Source organism: Teleopsis dalmanni, chromosome 2 (assembly GCF_002237135.1).
Source record: "Teleopsis dalmanni isolate 2A chromosome 2, ASM223713v2, whole genome shotgun sequence".
Taxonomy (NCBI): Eukaryota; Metazoa; Arthropoda; class Insecta; order Diptera; family Diopsidae; genus Teleopsis; species Teleopsis dalmanni.
Window position 1 is genome coordinate 180,393,553 of NC_051847.1, and position 16,856 is coordinate 180,410,408.

The 16,856-nt window shown below is 30.3% G+C and overlaps 1 protein-coding gene across 6 annotated transcripts; it reads right to left on the reverse strand.

Annotated features, from left to right (window-relative positions):
• Nucleotides 1-599: 599 nt before the first annotated feature.
• Nucleotides 600-15,466, reverse strand: LOC119685621 (transcription initiation factor TFIID subunit 1). Of its 6 annotated transcripts, XM_038099965.1 has the most exons (23): nucleotides 15,375-15,466; nucleotides 14,942-15,128; nucleotides 14,623-14,879; nucleotides 14,423-14,557; nucleotides 14,108-14,319; nucleotides 13,424-14,049; nucleotides 12,980-13,360; nucleotides 12,590-12,695; nucleotides 12,188-12,454; nucleotides 11,782-12,126; nucleotides 11,452-11,724; nucleotides 11,285-11,394; nucleotides 11,089-11,200; nucleotides 10,023-11,024; nucleotides 9,529-9,954; nucleotides 9,029-9,464; nucleotides 7,927-8,069; nucleotides 7,557-7,863; nucleotides 6,842-6,937; nucleotides 6,160-6,339; nucleotides 4,302-4,391; nucleotides 2,159-2,567; nucleotides 600-834 (listed from the first exon to the last, which is right to left on the reverse strand). In XM_038099965.1, exons 2-22 carry the CDS (start codon nucleotides 15,088-15,090, stop codon nucleotides 2,161-2,163), a joined length of 6,060 nt encoding a protein of 2,019 aa, XP_037955893.1. In that variant the 5' UTR covers nucleotides 15,091-15,128; nucleotides 15,375-15,466; the 3' UTR covers nucleotides 600-834; nucleotides 2,159-2,160. The 6 variants fall into 6 exon arrangements, 5 of the variants coding, with proteins under 5 accessions (XP_037955893.1, XP_037955889.1, XP_037955891.1 ...); XR_005252812.1 differs by lacking the exon at nucleotides 4,302-4,391 and having other exon boundaries at nucleotides 2,108-2,567; XM_038099961.1 differs by lacking the exon at nucleotides 4,302-4,391.
• Between the last annotated feature and the right edge of the window lie 1,390 nt (nucleotides 15,467-16,856).

The following is a 16,856-nucleotide window of genomic DNA, read 5'->3' on the forward strand; positions in this document are numbered from 1 at the left end:
CAGGTGGCACTGCACAATAATTTGTAGCTTATACAAGCACCATTAATAGAGGAAATCTTACAAATTTTAACCAGTACAGCAAAGAACGAAACCAGATAAATGATATATTTTCTAAGGTACTTTTGCAATGTCACAGTTTGTCGACGGTAAGAAAATAAGGAAGAATATTAGTAGACAATTAAAATCTTTGAGTGCAGTTGAGAGACAAAAACTAAAATTCTAAAATTCAAATTCAAATAAATTTAATTTGACAATCAAATAAATGTTTCCAATTTTTTATTTTTTGTTTTGTATCACGCTTCTGCATATGAAATAACTTATTTCATTTGTTTGTAAATATATTTTCGTAAATTTTGATAACATATAATATAATAAAATTTATAGAACATTTTACTTTATATAAATTTTGAAATTTCTTTTTATAGATAAAGCAACTATGTTGAATAATAAACAGATATTATATAAAATATTTTCGTTGTGATTATAACTGATTTTAGAATTTTATTGAACGTATTTATAAGGTTGTAATTATGAGTTGACGAATAAAACTTTCTTCTTGCTTCAGTATTTAGGCGTGTAAATAAATTTATAAACTCAAATTATATTAAAAAAAGAAGTTTATTTTATTATAAGTAAATTATGATAGATAGATAACATTGTTTTGAAGCTTTGCTAATTATGTTCTTAAATTTAAACTTACAAACTAACATGTACAATAACATTTACCGCTTGGTTAAAATCAAGTGGGAATAGGTTCTGATCGTTCCGTGCATTTTAATCCTGTTTTACTGATTTTTAACGATCTTCCGCAAATGCCATTTGATTTGAACCAAACTACAATAAACATATGAATTACATTACTGACTTAAACAATTATTTAGTTTCAATAAAATATTGTAATTATAAAATAAATGAGGCCAATAACAGAAAACTTAATGTTACAAGAAAAGGTTAAGCTATTTTTAATGTTCCACGTGTATTTTTGTTGTACGCAACAAAATAATGAAGGAAGATATGAGTAAGATATTAGGATAAGAATAGGAAAGGTAGTTGGATTTGGGATACATATATTGTAGTTCTATTACACATTTTTATAGTTTATACAAAATTACAAACATTAAGATACAAAAATATTTTAAATGACAATTGACATCGAATCTCCACAACCTGAAAAAGTGTATTATGCGACCCGAATTTTCGCGATCTGAAAGGTGTATTATGTGTCTCGAATTTTCGCAACCCGAAAAGGCCTATTATTATGCGACTCGAATTTCCGCAACCCGAAAACGTTTATTAAGCGACACTAATTTCCGCGACCTGAGAGACTTATTATGCGACTCGAATTTCCGCAACCCGAAAAGGTCTATTATGCGACTTGAATTTCCGCAACCCGAAAAGGTCTATTATGCGTTTAGAATTTTCGCAACCCGAAAAGGTCTATTATGCGACTCGAATTTCCGCAACCCGAAAAGGTCTAGCATGCGACCCGAATTTCCGCGACTTGAGAAGTCTATTATGCGTCTCAAATTTCTGCAACCCGAAAAAGTCTATCATGCGACTCGAATTTCCACGACCTGCGAGGTCTATTATGCGACTCGAACTTCCGCAACCCGAAAAGGTCTATTATGCAACCCGGATTTCCGCGACCTGAGAGGTCTATTATGCGACTCAATATGTCAACCAGTATTTTTAAGATTGTTTAATCTATTAGAATTCTTTCTGGTTTCGTTGTATATCAGATATTCGGAGTAGGAATTGAAGAACAGAAAAATCTCCGAAATATTCTGCTATATTTTCCTGCGATGGAGCGCCACGCGTAGAAAATGCATGAAAAACATTTTCATTTCTATTCTACAAATAAGCATGTATCTATACCAGATAAACACATTTTTTTTAAATGTGATATTGTTTTTTGCAGTATTTTGTCAAACATTTTGTGAGGATTTCATAGCAGATCATTTCTATTGAACTGTTAAAGTCTTTCAGAAATGAGACTGGATTATGCATTCCCGGGTTCTACCAGCGGAATACGAGGAATTTAACTTTGCCATATAAAATTAAATTTAAAATATAACCAATACAAAATTATATAAAAATAAATAATTACATATCAACGTCTACAATTATTAGTACCAATCCATTATTAAATATTTCGTACGTTTAAAATCGCAACCAGCCATCATCGTCATTATCCTCGTGCTTAAATTCATCTTTTCGATCCGTTGGTAGCTGGTTTTGAGCAGAATCATTGGCGTTATTATCGTTTTCATGAACGGGTTCTCTTTTAATCGCCATACCACTACCATTTTCATCCTCTTCGTCACTTTCAGATATAGCCAAGTCCTCATCAATGCCAACGTTATCGTTACCCGGCAACAATAAAGGCATTATTGGTTGTTGCATGCTGTTGTCTCCATTTTCGTTAGAACTAGTTGTGCTATTCATTTGGGCATTTTCATCATTTTGTATTGCCAAAAATTCTTGATCTTGTGAATTATTATTGTTACGATTGCGCATTGTGAGAAAATCGCCTAAATCATAGTTCGGGTCCAGTTCCATTGAGTCATCTAAATTTGTTGATGAAAAAGAAATAACAGATTATCAATAAAAAAATTAAAACAATAATAAATGTGTCTATATGTATTATTATTACAGGTATATATTGAGTTATATAAATATGTATAAATAGGATATAATATTTAATAGCTAATAGCTTAACAGCCAATTTGATTTCGTGAAAGATATGGAAATATTGGGTATATTATAATCAGTGAGAAGGTATGACAAACGTTCATTAATTTCACTTTTTAATGTTAAATACTGTTTAGAAAGTTCAAAATAAAACACTCAGCGAATTGAGTGTGGGTTCAGATAAATCGGGGCAAATACATTATTATAATGGAAAGAGAAATCTAAAAAGCTAAAGTAAAAGTTCTGTTATGTTATTTCTAAAGACTTGTTTTAACATAAATAGAGTTTAAACGAGTAAACAGTTATAAAAAACTTTGCAGAGTCTTAGGGTAAGATGAGGATATTGGCATTGTTTCCTGATAATCTCGCAGCAGTTGAGAAATAGTTTTTGTTAAGATTTCTCAAAAACTTTTTTAAAAGGTGATAAACAATTAAAATATATCCTTTTAGAAAATTAGTTATTTTATTAAGAATTTTTGTTGTAGACTTGAATAAGTTGTTTAAATATATTTTATTACAGTATTAATAGAGTCTGCCTTTCAGTAGCATTATAAGCTTTGTCAAAGGTTTTAGATGGTTTTAACTCTTGAGTCTTTAATTATAAGGTAGGAAAATGGGCCTATAGGCCTAAGTGGATTTCGTTGAGATCGCCGGTATAACCTAAGCTAACCTAATGCAGTCTGACAAGTGGGCGTTCTACGGAAAGATGCGCAGTGCTTTCTGACCGTTAAAAAAAATAGCGGAAACAAGTTTCTGTACATAATTTTATGAATTTATGCAACACTTTGTTATCCATCTATAAGGTTCTTTCGAACCAGTTAGTTAGTATCGATTACTTTGATCGATACTAACTGCATATCTGTATATATGTAAATATATATAATAATGATGGCATATTTACATCGCCTTAAAAGCTGAGATCATCTTTGCAGTTGTCTAATCTGGTATATATGATCTGATGATATCATATACCATATACTATATACCAGCCTGACAAATACTTTTAGGGAATTTATAACCATAGACACCAAAATTCCTTGATTCTCTTTTAAGTTTTGCATTATTAGTGATTCAAATAGGATTATTAGAGTCGAAATAGTTTCTATAGCCAATATATTTTAGACTAAAAGAATATTTTGGTTACCAGGTTGCATTGAACTAGTCGTATCAATATATATATAATCATTTGCCCTTGAATGTTTCAGAGAGCATTCGAACAATAATTCGTCTTAGTGTTTCTGCTGAGATTAGAAACATGTAAGAATGTTTCTATTGAAATGGAACCAGTTGTTGCTAATTTATCTGCGAGATATACTTCTCTATTAAGAATTTAATTATTTGCTCTTGATTAAAAAGCATTATTCTCCATTATACATTAGATATAAATGAAACTAGCCACTAAGATTTGAAGAAGAGACTATTATGATTTAAATCAACCTATTTCTTAAATTTATATATACATATATAGTAGATATTATTTGTATATGAATTTTAAAATATACAAACAGATGTAAATATTGTTAATTATAGTATAAAAAATATAATCTTAAATTTGCAATATAAAAAACTTAAGAGAGGTTTGATCTCATGTATGTAAAATGAATAGAAACCTTGTTGCTGTTGAGTGTAGAATCCGACTCCACTCAACTGCACCATTGCTTCAGCTGCTTGCTGGCTATCATCCTCGCCTTGTTGCTCCTCTAGTTTGTATAAGACATTAAATAATAAAAATACAATAATAATAAAAAAAGATACAAAGTTATTTTATGTAAGGGGCAAGTAAAAAAAAAATTAATTCATAATTAATATGTTATTTATAAGTCACTAAAATCTTTATAAATGATTGATATGACAAATAATATTATATTCAATCGTAATCAATTAATAAATAATAATACAGAAACTAATAAAGACTTGATCGATTTATGACCGATAATTTGGTAAAAAAAATATAAAAAATATCTATAATTTTAGATTTTGTCGAAGTTTTCATACTGTCACATAGATAAATATAAATTATATTGAAATTTTTTTTTGATACTTAAAATAAAACCTATATTCTTAATTTTAAATACACGTTTATGTGATATAGACATGGATTATAAATTTTAACCATTTGTTAACTTGAGTTTCATGAATACAAAATCCAAAAAGATATATTCAGAAATATGTTTTTTTAATAAAAGGCAGACAGACTAAAAGGCAGTTCATCACTAAATCGATGTTTGTTGTCACGCCAAGTAAAAATATATATAATCCCCAATATCACCTTCACTGCATCATAGCAAGGAGAAAAAATATACGAAGTAATGGTTTTACTTAACCAATGGCTTTGTTTGTTTACTATAAGCAACAAAAAAAGTGTGATATGCGTAGAAAAACTGAATGGTTAAGCAGATATCCAGAAGGTATAACTTTATGCTTCATCATCAGCAACATGAAAAATGGCACTCTAGCTAATAGAGCGCTCTCTTTACGTTAAAGATATCGATTCTCCAACTGCGTATCAATAATACATCAACTCTTACCGAAGCAGAAATATATTGAATATTAAAAAGAGCAGTGACGTAACAACAAAACACATTATAAAACTGATTTCAGTTATTTTTATTAGTGTGTAGTTTGTTGTTCGTTGACCTTTCAAATATCGGGAAGGGTTTTCAATTTTTCAAACCCTTGTTGTTTGAGGTTGTATTGACTTCGGTATCACATTTGCAATTTAATTTCCACTAGAAATCCGTCAAATATCTTTGAGGATAAAAAACCAAGCCTTTCAGCAGGCAAGCAATACCTATACTCGCTTAATTCCGGATATATTCTCATCCTAAATAAATACTTCTCGTATATAAAATCGGTAATCCCCTATGGGTACTCTAATTGTATATCTACCCTCTGAAACGGGTGCCTTAGCACACACACACTAACTTGAGCTTTATTGATTTTCACTCCGTTCCCTATTGGTATAGTCTATACTCAAGTATTCCCACCTATCTTGATTCCTTTCCTTACTTGATCTTATCTAGCATTCTACATACTCTCTTCCTATTCGTTTTGCAAACGTGATTACATCCAGAGTCCAATGGAATTATTTTTCTAGTAAGTAAAATTCCAAAAAAATACTAATATAAAATTCTATACTATTGACTGAAGTTGGGAAAAATTTGATAAATCTGTCATATAAAAAATTTAGTATCCCGATTGTTGATGTAATATTGTCTTATCTTTGTCCGGATTATTGGGTATCCGGATAATCGAGACCATAAATAAATTTTTATAAATAATGTTGGGGATTTATATTTAAAGCTGCGATTCTTGTTACTTAATGACTATATTTATATATATTAATTTTGATGTTTTTGATCACACTTTTGAAGTAATAATATTTAAAACATAAAAATAACTAATATTGCGTAATAACAAAAGCATAATTAAAAAAACATATTTATTAGTGATGATAATTATAATTACCTGGATGCATTTGAATTGGCTCAGTTTTCATTTCTGTTTTAATATGCGATATATCGATCGTATCGTTTTCATTGCTAACGTTTGCCTGCAAACGTTCACCCTGATCCAGAATGCTGGCTGTATTATTCTCATCTTCTGAAACTTCTTGAAACTCTTCATCGTCCGTAGAGCATTGGAGATCTATATTTTGAGTTAAAAGTGCATTTCAAAGGGAAAATAAAGAGATTGAATTTCATTATTATAGACCAAACAGAATTTGAGTGCCTAGAAATTTGTGTTAGTGTTGCAAAATGTTAGTAGCGCTAATTGCCAAAATACTAAGCGATGCTAATTAGTAATCATATCTGTCGTTTTAATTAATGAATAATTTAGAATTTGAAGTAAAGTGGCCAAAACAAAGCAAAGCAAATATTGTGTGTGCAAATATGTATGATGGGAGTGCTTGAGTTTCATACAAAAATTAAATAAAAAATAAAAATGAGTAGGAAAGCCGAACACAACAAGCCAAAATAGTGTGAAACTAATAAAGAAGATTTTTGAATTTTCAAACTTAATTTTAAATCAAATCAATTATATGTGTATGATAAATAAATTTGTACTTTGTGTGCGTAAGTGCATTTATTTGGCTAAAGTAATTTTTATTTGAATGCACATTTATCGGTTAGATCTCAATTAGTCTTACCTTCTTCCAAAAAGGAATTATTTGTGTTATTTAAATTTGAGCTGTCCTTGCGCGGGCGACCACGACCACGTTTAACAGCACTCGGTATAACTTTGACTAAAAAATAAAATTTGTAAGGTATTTTGGTTTGATGTCCTTTAACCCATATTTGTAAATGAACTTGTTTTTTTTTTAATATTTTTTATAAATATTTATAATACAATTTTGTGTAAAATGATATACAAAATTAAGAGAGAAAAAAAGATAAAACAACTTTTTCATTTTGTTAAATTTCGGGAAGGTAAAAATTAAAATAAAATATAATTTCAACTGAATTGATTAATTAAAATTTTATTTTGACTTTATATGAAGCAGTAACTGTGAATTAATCCAAACACCGACTTCGGATGAAGTGGTTTCAAACTTCGACAAAATGATTTATAAAATAATTTAGTCACTTCGATAAATATATTTTTAAAGATACGAGTAGCTCTGCTCATGCAGTAACTTTTACGATTATATATAGTTTGTTACATGATTGCGAAATAAAATGGAAAAAGTTAATGTATTCAATATAAAAACAAAACCCAACTAAAAAATGTGTACTAACTAAAATAAGAAAAAAGGGAATGAATATGTTTTAATGCAATGAAAAACAACTAAAAAGCTTGTAATAATGTAACTAAAAATATAAAAAACGAAATTTATACTTTATAAATATATAAAATTATTTTACCTTCTTCGACAGTATCACGTTGTTTACGTGGCCTGCCACGTCCTCTCTTCACATCGGGCGGTGGAGGTGCATTAAAGCTTCCATCATTCAATCCAGTTCCACCAAAAGCACGCTGTAAGGAACTTGAGGATGACGGTTCATTGCCTTCCACATCTACAAATTCATCAGGTGTGCTAGAGCGACTTGTACGATTATAATCATAATCTTGCTCATCACCACCCCAAGTGTCATCCATTTCAATATCAGCACGTGCCCGTTCCTGAACCCTACTTATATTCTGTTCCAATTGCGCACAGTGTTCATCAAACTAAAAATGATAAGAAATTTATTAATTTTTACATTCAGACATATGTGGTTAATTAAGTCTTACCTCTTCTAACTGGGATTTAGCAAAATTTAATAAATATTTGGCGTGCTTTGTGAATCGTGACTCACTACCATTGTACTGTTCACAATTCGTGGCTATTAGCTCAATATCACCCAAAAATTCTGCCCGCGAATGGTAACGATGAGCTGTAATTGAAATAAAAATTAATTTTAAGTAACCAATTTAGTTAATAAAAAACTATTTTCATATATAAATCATGTGCACGATTCGACGTTCATTAGACAACAGATTGCAGAAAAGTCAATTATTCTTAACATTTTTTTGAATTATCGGATATTAAATCAGAGAATTTTTACATAGAAAATACTAATAACAAGTGCCATAATGTTAAGTTTTGTGACAAATAAATTATATTTAATTGATTTTCTGAACCATATTTTCATATTATAGTTCAAGTTAAATTAATTGAAAAAAAAAATACAAGTTAAAATTTTGGCTTCCCCGAAGCTGAGATACTCTTTACACAGAATTTTGAATCTTAATTGAATTAGCTAAAAAATAAAGTTTTTTTTTTTAAAAAATATCTTCCCAATTCGGCAGTTTCTCATGAACTAGTGGAGCGCAAAATAATTGTCGGTTTACAACAATTAATGGAGCACTATTTAACTTAATAACTACTAGCAGATGATCATCGCAGCTATAAGGTACTTAGTAGTTACAAAATTCTTGATCTCAAATGCGTTGAAAGAATGTCTACTCTCTAAATAAGACTGAAAATCGCTTGTTAATAAGAAGGTCCTAATTAGTGATATTAATTTCAGCCAAAGCAAAGTGTATACAATAAATTGCAACTAGATGGCGTGAGTAGACTTTTTTGTTATACCCCGATATCTCGAGAAGTAAATTATATCTGCATTTTAGGTTAGTGGAAAAATTTGCTCAAAAAAGCTAGTACTATACTATTACTACACTATAAGATATGAGTCAGGAGATTGTATTGCTGCTTAGTAGGCAGTAAGTATATGATGTTTGTGCTGATTACAAGCTAAATAGTACAAGACTGAAGTGTTAACTAATACTCTTCGTTTACACATAAACATAATTAATAAATATGTACATATGTATATATTCACATTCTCTTTACCTTCAACATTTTTACCAATCTTCTCTAGATCCATTGGCTTCTTAATAATTGTGTAGTAGTCCTTAACTTGTTTTTTATTCACAGGTTTTAAGAAAGGCCAACTTTCTTGCATAAGTTTAATTTTACCATGAAGTTTTTCAAAAATAAATGAAAGTGCGACTTGGTCGTCATCATCCAGTAGAGGATTTATTGCCTTCTCCAAGCGCATTAGTTTATCTTCCTTTTCTGACAAAAGTTCGAAACATTTTTGTATCATACGTTGTGCAGCCATTGTAAATGAGCTATTAGCACCATTATATAATGTTGAATTCTCTACAATTTGGTTCAGATCAGCTAAGAATTCTTCACGGTTATGATAACGACGTGTTCTTATATGATCGCGCATCGTCTGTAAGTCCATAGGTTTAGTAACAATACGATAATAATCGGGAACAAGCTGTACAAAATACATATATATATAACTCAAATAAATATGATTTATATTCAGTTTCTAAAATTACTTTAGCATTGACAGGAAACAAAAATGGTGAGACGTCAGGTATAGCACGTAATTCATTTAGTATTTCTTCCAATATTGAAGATAATACAACAACTGGATCGGTGCGTCTACGATTTGCAGTCTTATTATGTCGCTGCAGGTAGTCACAATGCAAATCACCAGCCATGCGTCGTTTCTTCTTGCCAGTACCATCTTTTGCCACTTTCAATAATAATGTGCGACGCTTCAGATCCTCGTGACGTTTAAGCAATTTACTGCTCAGCGTTACTTTGGTTCCGTCCACATTAACAAAATCATCATCTTCTACGTTAACTTCTTTTTCCACTTCCTCTTCTGGCTCTTCGGGAATTGTTACATTTACTGGTGTGGAAGGACATTGTGTGCCAGTATAAAGAGGACATGCCTTGTTGGTACGCATATGGCCAACCTAAATAATAAAAAAAATAGTTTAAAATTTAGTTTATAATCAGAAAATCTTATTGGTTTATACAATACCTGACCACATGCTCCACATTTAAGTTTCAAATCTGGTTTCAGTTTGAATTTCTTTCGTGACGGACTAACTTCTTTATGACTTGTATCGCGTTCTTTATGTGATGATCCACCAGATGATTTGGGGTCACCCAAAGATGTAGGCATACCACCAGGTTGTAACTTTTGATTTTGTGCTAATTGCGCTAAACGATCACGTTCCTGATTACGTTTAATACGTCGCAATTGCTCTTGAATACGTCGTTTTTCTCGTTTCATCTCTTCTTTTTGTTGTTCATCTAATGTGGCAAATTGTTTAATGAACTGCTCATCCTTTGTAGTGCGTATTTTTACATATGCATCAATGACAGGTGCGCGACGTACCAATTCAACTCGTGTATATTCTTTACCTTCTTGGTTTTTGAAAGTTCGAGTTATTTTCAAAATGCGACCTTGATTTGGATTTTGCACTGGTTGTTGGGAGTTTTCATCTTTACCATCCTTTGATTTACCACCTTTGGAATTACTGCTCTCCTGCTCTTCCATGAATTTTTTCAATAATTCTTGTCTTTCTTGCTCCTCACGTTCCATAGAAAGCTGGGTTGATGTTTTTTTATTTGACAACATATTTTCCAAGTTTTTACCAAGCTCTTCTAAATCTGATTCTTCAGATGCTGAGGATTCGGCTTCGTCAGTTGAAAGCACTTCTTCGCTAGCCAAAACACGATTTTGTAAATCAAATATACGTTGACATTCTTCTTTATAGCGTTCTTGATGTTCTGCTATTGAGAAACGATTACCACGTGAAAATTTATCCATGCCTTGTTCACCAGCTTTAGCCTTTTCAGTAGAAAGCGTACGCACGACATCAATTACTTCCCAACGAGAAAGTTTTTTGATTTCCTCTTCCGGAACTTTGAATTTACGTAGCAATTCTTTAGCTCGTTGTAGAGGCAAGCGACGTAAATCGGCATCGGTACCTGTGACAGTACGTTTTGGTTGAGACTCTTGTTCCTCTTTCGTTTGCTGCAATGTTAAAAAAACATATTTAGTATATCGTTTGGAAATTTAATTAGGTTAATAAAATTACAGTGGGTTTATTTGGAACTCGAACATATGAAAAACCTTCTCCGCAACCTGTGGGATCTGCAGGACCAGTCAATTGTAACAAGCACTTTCCACGCATAGCTTGTATGTAAGCTCTACGTGTATTTTTTTTTTACATATATATGTAAATATATTAAAGTTATTAATGTGTATAAAATAAGATGTAAAATATATATTACCGTGTTGTATTCCATGGTGCAACTTTAACTTCATCATCAAGTTTCATTTGCTCTTCCTCATCATCATCTTCTTGCGGTGCAAATAAAAATTTTTCACCATAACCAGCGTCCTGAGACGAATATAGTTTTAACCTGATTAGTCATTTTAATTTTAATTTGATAGATACCTTAAGTCTTTGTTCAGCTGCTATCATACTAAAATAAGCACAGCATTGTTCAGGTGATACCATAGCACGTATTTCCTCCTCTGACGGTAATCGGAATTCTGGTTTGATTACCCACCAATTTGAATCCATACCAGTACGTTTAAAATCAGCACATTGTTTAAGACGCTTACGAATGCTGCTCTCAGAATGTGCTGGAAAGGCACGTTTAATATCATCCATACGAATTCTACGCGGATTGTCAGTACTTTTCCAGAATAATCTATATATAAACACCTGAAAGGAAGAAATGTGTAAATTTAACTTATTTGATTTATTTTTACATATACAAACCTGCAAAAAATCACGTGTGAAATTGTTTGCTCTCTTCGAATTTGGCCCTGGTACTTCAAATAATGGACATTCTTGTCCCACTGTAAATAATGCGTCGACAGATCGTATCCAATAGTTATTTCGAGAACGTATTACTAAGAAATCAGTAGTATTGATTTTATGTGGGTATATCGGTGCACGGTACATATTGTTTTCGATAGTCTGTATACACTGCCCAGGATGTAGAATACCAAGAAAAGGACTTGTATGTGCAAAAGCCACTTCGCCATATTTAAAGTCTTTTGTACAATTATCCTTTGCTGCTTTACGTTTATAATAGTTTTTAATTTTCGAACACATGCCAACCTTTAAGTTAATTCGTTAAATTTATATAAAATAATATAAATAATTATATATATGTATATACTTGATTCATCAATGGTGGATGCTCTTCGCAAAATTCAGCTAAAATAATATCTCCATCTTTACCACTTAAATCCTCTGGATTACGCATAAAAAATACATCACCACCACCTGATGCAATTCTTTCCAACTCCCTTTGCTTCGCTTTTTTCGCAATGTTTTTAAGCAATGGTAGCACTTGATGTTGTATGGTTTGTGATAATACACCATGTGAATATTTCTTTAATGGTGGTCGATGGAAGGCACGTAGCTTCATTGGTCCCATATGTGTCTGTTTTATAAATATAAATAAAGAATAATTAATTTAAAGTCGTAGGTTTTTATAAGTTCTATAATACTTTTAAGAATTATGAATGATTTAGTTCATAAAAATATTAAAATAAATTTTAGTTTTAATTCAACTTACAGGTATAAAAGGAGCACGTAATTCTACTACTGGTGTTGAATGCTGTATTAAATTACCGCCTCCAGCTTTAAGGCGGAAAGTCGGTTCAGTCTTCGGCATATAATATCTGAGTGACACAATAAATAATAATATAATATAAATTGACTCGAAATTTAATTATATATAACTCAAATTATTAAATGATTTATTTCAAAAAATATTTTTGATCAATGCAAATATGAAGCATATATTTACATATTTGATTCTACTTAAATTTACTATTTTTTTTGTTAATTAGTAATGCCAATTAATTGAAAAAATTATTAAAACTATTTCAAATAAAAGCAAAAACTGATTTTAATGTGTTATTTTTGTAATATCATAACGATATTATAGAATCAATCAACTTACGAATCATTTGATATGTTAAATGGATCGCGATCAGGACTTTTTGGTGGTGGAGGTGGTGTATCTTCTGCTAATACATTAATTACACCAGCTTTTCCAAGTAAAATTTTTGATTTTTTAACGTGTGGATGTGGTATTTTAATTTTCGGTGGTGGCCCAGTATTTTTATTAATTTTAGATGGATCAATATCATCTGGTATACCTAATATTATGTTCTCATCATTAGGATCGAGTGTTAAAACTTTTGGTTTAGGCATTTTTTGCATATTTGCAGAATCCCATATTATTTCATCTTCCCATTTTGTGTAAATTAATTCCTCATTTTCAACAGGAAATATGCTATACCAAGTGTCATCAATAGATTCAACAGGTTTCGGCTGTATACTGTAATAAAAATATTGGAAATATAAATCTCATATATAAATCTTAAAATTAAAAATTTATTACATTTGATTTGCTTTTTGCTTGCTACTTGATCCAGAACCGCCGGACATTTTCCCACCTGGGGTACCAGAAGCTGGCATTGTTTTACCAGGCTGACTGAATGCACCGGCAGTACGTGAACCACTTGATGGTAACCAACCAGCAGCATTAGTTTTTGAATTTAATTTTTGTAAAACTTTTGCTTTTATATCGTTTCCATCCCAAACCACATCATCTTCCCAATGTAACTGTGATAACATTAAGAATGCATCATCAGGAAGAGCGTTTTCAGTTTCAAGATTGTCATGAGATGAAATCTCCAAATCATTTTGACTTTTTTTAGATTCAGCTAAAGATTTTACTTTAAAGCCATAGTTAAATCCTTCTCCAGAATCAGGCACTTCAAGCATATCATACCAAATCTGTGCTGGTCCATAACGCCAATCAGCAATTTTTGGTTTATTTTCATTACTTTCACCATTTTCTAAGTCTTCTTGTTTTTCACCTTCATCGTTTAATTCGCTTAACAGTTTGTCTTCATCATCGGACCTACATTGATCCGGTGTAGGTTCAGGTCCATAAAAAACACCAAAACCCTTTTTCTTGGGCTCTTCAGAATCACTTGTTGAGTCTGAACCACCATTTACATTCTAAAAATATTTTTAAACATTAAATACAGCTATTATTAACAACAAATTTTTCATTTACCTTGTGATCTCTTGATTGTTTCCGCTTACGTCTTCTTTTTTTCACGTGACGCCAAATTTGTGGTAAACTAGATGGTTTACCTGGACCAAAAAGACGTGAAAAACGCAATACTTTATCTGGACGAAAATCAGGGAATAGTTCTCTTACATCTACGTTAGCATATTTCGATGGTAGCATATCTGCTAATGGAGTATCAAGCTTACGCTCCATTACTGTTAACAATTTTTGAAAGAATAAAGTTTAATATAGATTTTTTTATATATTAGATCTAAAATAATTCACTCAAATTGTTGGTGATATATTATATTTACTTACGCTTTTGAGATTTATCTAGTTCTGATGCAGTATCGGTACTTTCATTTTTTTGATTTGTGTCATCATTAGATGTACTACCACTTCGTGTAGGTAGACTGGGTGGTGGCATTAGTTCTTTATCATCTTTTTTTAAATCTAAAGAAATATTAACTTTAAAAGTTGCTTAAAAAAAAAAAAATTGTATATAATTTGTGACTTACGACTAGCTTCTACTTTATTAGCTGGTATTGCATCCTCAAGATCCTCTCCAGATATTGTGTGTACTGCCGTCACCGGTGATCTTGAGCAATCCTCAGAAAACTCCTCAATATCAAAAAAATCAACCGCATCCTCATCTTTACCACCGTCGTAGTCATCGTCTTCAGTTGGGGACACACCAGACTTCAATGCATCAAAATCACTTAGTTTCTCATCTTCAGCTAACATTGAGGTTATAACAGAACTTATGTGGCTAAACCTGACAAAGTTTTGTTTATTAATTGAGCTTTGTAAAAAAATTTGATTTATATATTCACTTACTTAGATAATGAATGCAAGTTTTGTTTAAGTTCTAAATTATCATCGAATTCTTCATCTTGCAGTTTGCCATCATCATCAATATTTCCAAACAATATGCCGGTTAAATTAATTCCTGTTTCCTCAGGCATATCATCGTCATCCGAATCCATTGTTATACTTTATTTAGTTACCAAATCTTATGAAATGCCTGCAATAAGACGTTTAACTTTTTAATAAACAAAATTTTCTTTCACTCAGAATACAAATGTTAAAATTTTTTCAATGTAATATTTTCTCTCAGATTTATTGGTTGAATACAGTGTTGCATTTACACAAATTATATAAGGTATTATATACAGAAAAACTCAAAAACTCAAACTTCAGCAAAACAAGTTCACGAATTCAATGAAGAGTAAACATATTAGTAATATATATAGGCTCTTCATGATCTTACTTTAAGATGCTATATGTGTTAAATTTTCAATTTATATTTGAAATTTGTTTTCAAAAACAATTTTTCCTAATAATTAACGATCTATTTGCAGTACTTGTAAATATATGTATAACTAAAAAAAATTTTTATCAAATAATAACGTAGATATTATTTCAATTGAAATTTATGGATCATAGCTTACTGATATTTAGTAAATATTTTAGACTATCGTTTATGTAACTTTCTCACTTCGTTTTCTCGAACGATTTTTTTGACTTTTAACAAACACTTCGAGTCACTTTAAGTCAAAAGTTAGAAAAACGTTCAAGAAAACTAAGTTAGAAAGTTACATAAACGAACCGCATATAAAGGCAAAATTATGGCTCATGATCTTAAATTTATAATAATCTAAATTTTTACGTTTGCACCGAAAATTAAATATATTTAACATGATAAATAAAGATCGTAAAGTGATGTAATATTTTACGACATGATAGTAAATTAGTATTGCCAGAAATATATTTTAAATCTAAGTTTTGTAAGAAACTGCAAAACTATGAAAACTAAATACATAAAGAAATTTTACGAATAACTTATTTATTTACATTAAAAACGATAAGTTCTTACAGTTAAAAGGTAAGACGCAGTATTAATATATTAATATGTCTGTTCTATGAGCTACTCTTAATGACTTTGAGTGACACTGTGAATACACAAGTGCGTTCCACAAATTTTAGAGTAAATGAGTGCATCTGAGGGAGCGTAACATCCCTGTTGAAATTTGAAAATGCTGCACAGATTTGACTCGTACATTTAATTTCAAGTAAAATTTGTGTTGATGTGTGAATCAGTTTGGTTTAGGTTTCAATTTTTGTATTTATTTGCTGTTTCATGAAAATCTGTGTAAGAGCGTAATTTGGCAATTTATATGTGTTACGCTCTCAATTTGAACTTTACATGTGTTTTAAGTTTTACTACGAGTATCTCGTGGAACAGACTTATTATATGCATATGAAAACAGAAACATATGTGTTATCATGATAATTTCATTCTCAACTTTTATTTTGTTCATAAAAATTAATTTTAATTTTTAAGTAAAAAAAAAAATATGATCCGAACTATTCAAAAAAATGAGAATATCAAAGAAGCTCTTTTATATTAATATTTAACTTTAATGTAGTTTATAGAACTTATTAAATATTATTATTATTAAATATATTATTATTATTAAATTTATTATATAATAATAATAATAAATATTATTAAATAATAATATTATTAAATATTTTCATTACTACATGAAAATATTGAAATAGCTTCACAAAATGGTTTTTAAATATTTTTTACATTTGTGTTGGAATTTTTTTAAAATTCATTAATATCTTTACTTAATTGGGTAAAATTTAAATAATATGAAACAAAAAAAAATCGCAAGCGTAAATTCTAATGCTTTAATGTTCTTTCAAACAATGGCAGTTTATAATGTATTTTGTTGTTGGATTA

Excerpts from the sequence above, each read along its gene's own strand:
- LOC119685621 (XM_038099965.1), bottom strand. The coding sequence starts at position 15,090 with ATGGATTCGGATGACGATGATATGCCTGAGGAAACAGGAATTAATTTA. Across the intron at positions 6,938-7,556 it reads ACGTGATACTGTCGAAGAAG|TCAAAGTTATACCGAGTGCT; the intron begins GTAAAATAATTT and ends TTTATTTTTTAG. Across the intron at positions 4,392-6,159 it reads GCCAATTCAAATGCATCCAG|AGGAGCAACAAGGCGAGGAT; the intron begins GTAATTATAATT and ends TATACAAACTAG.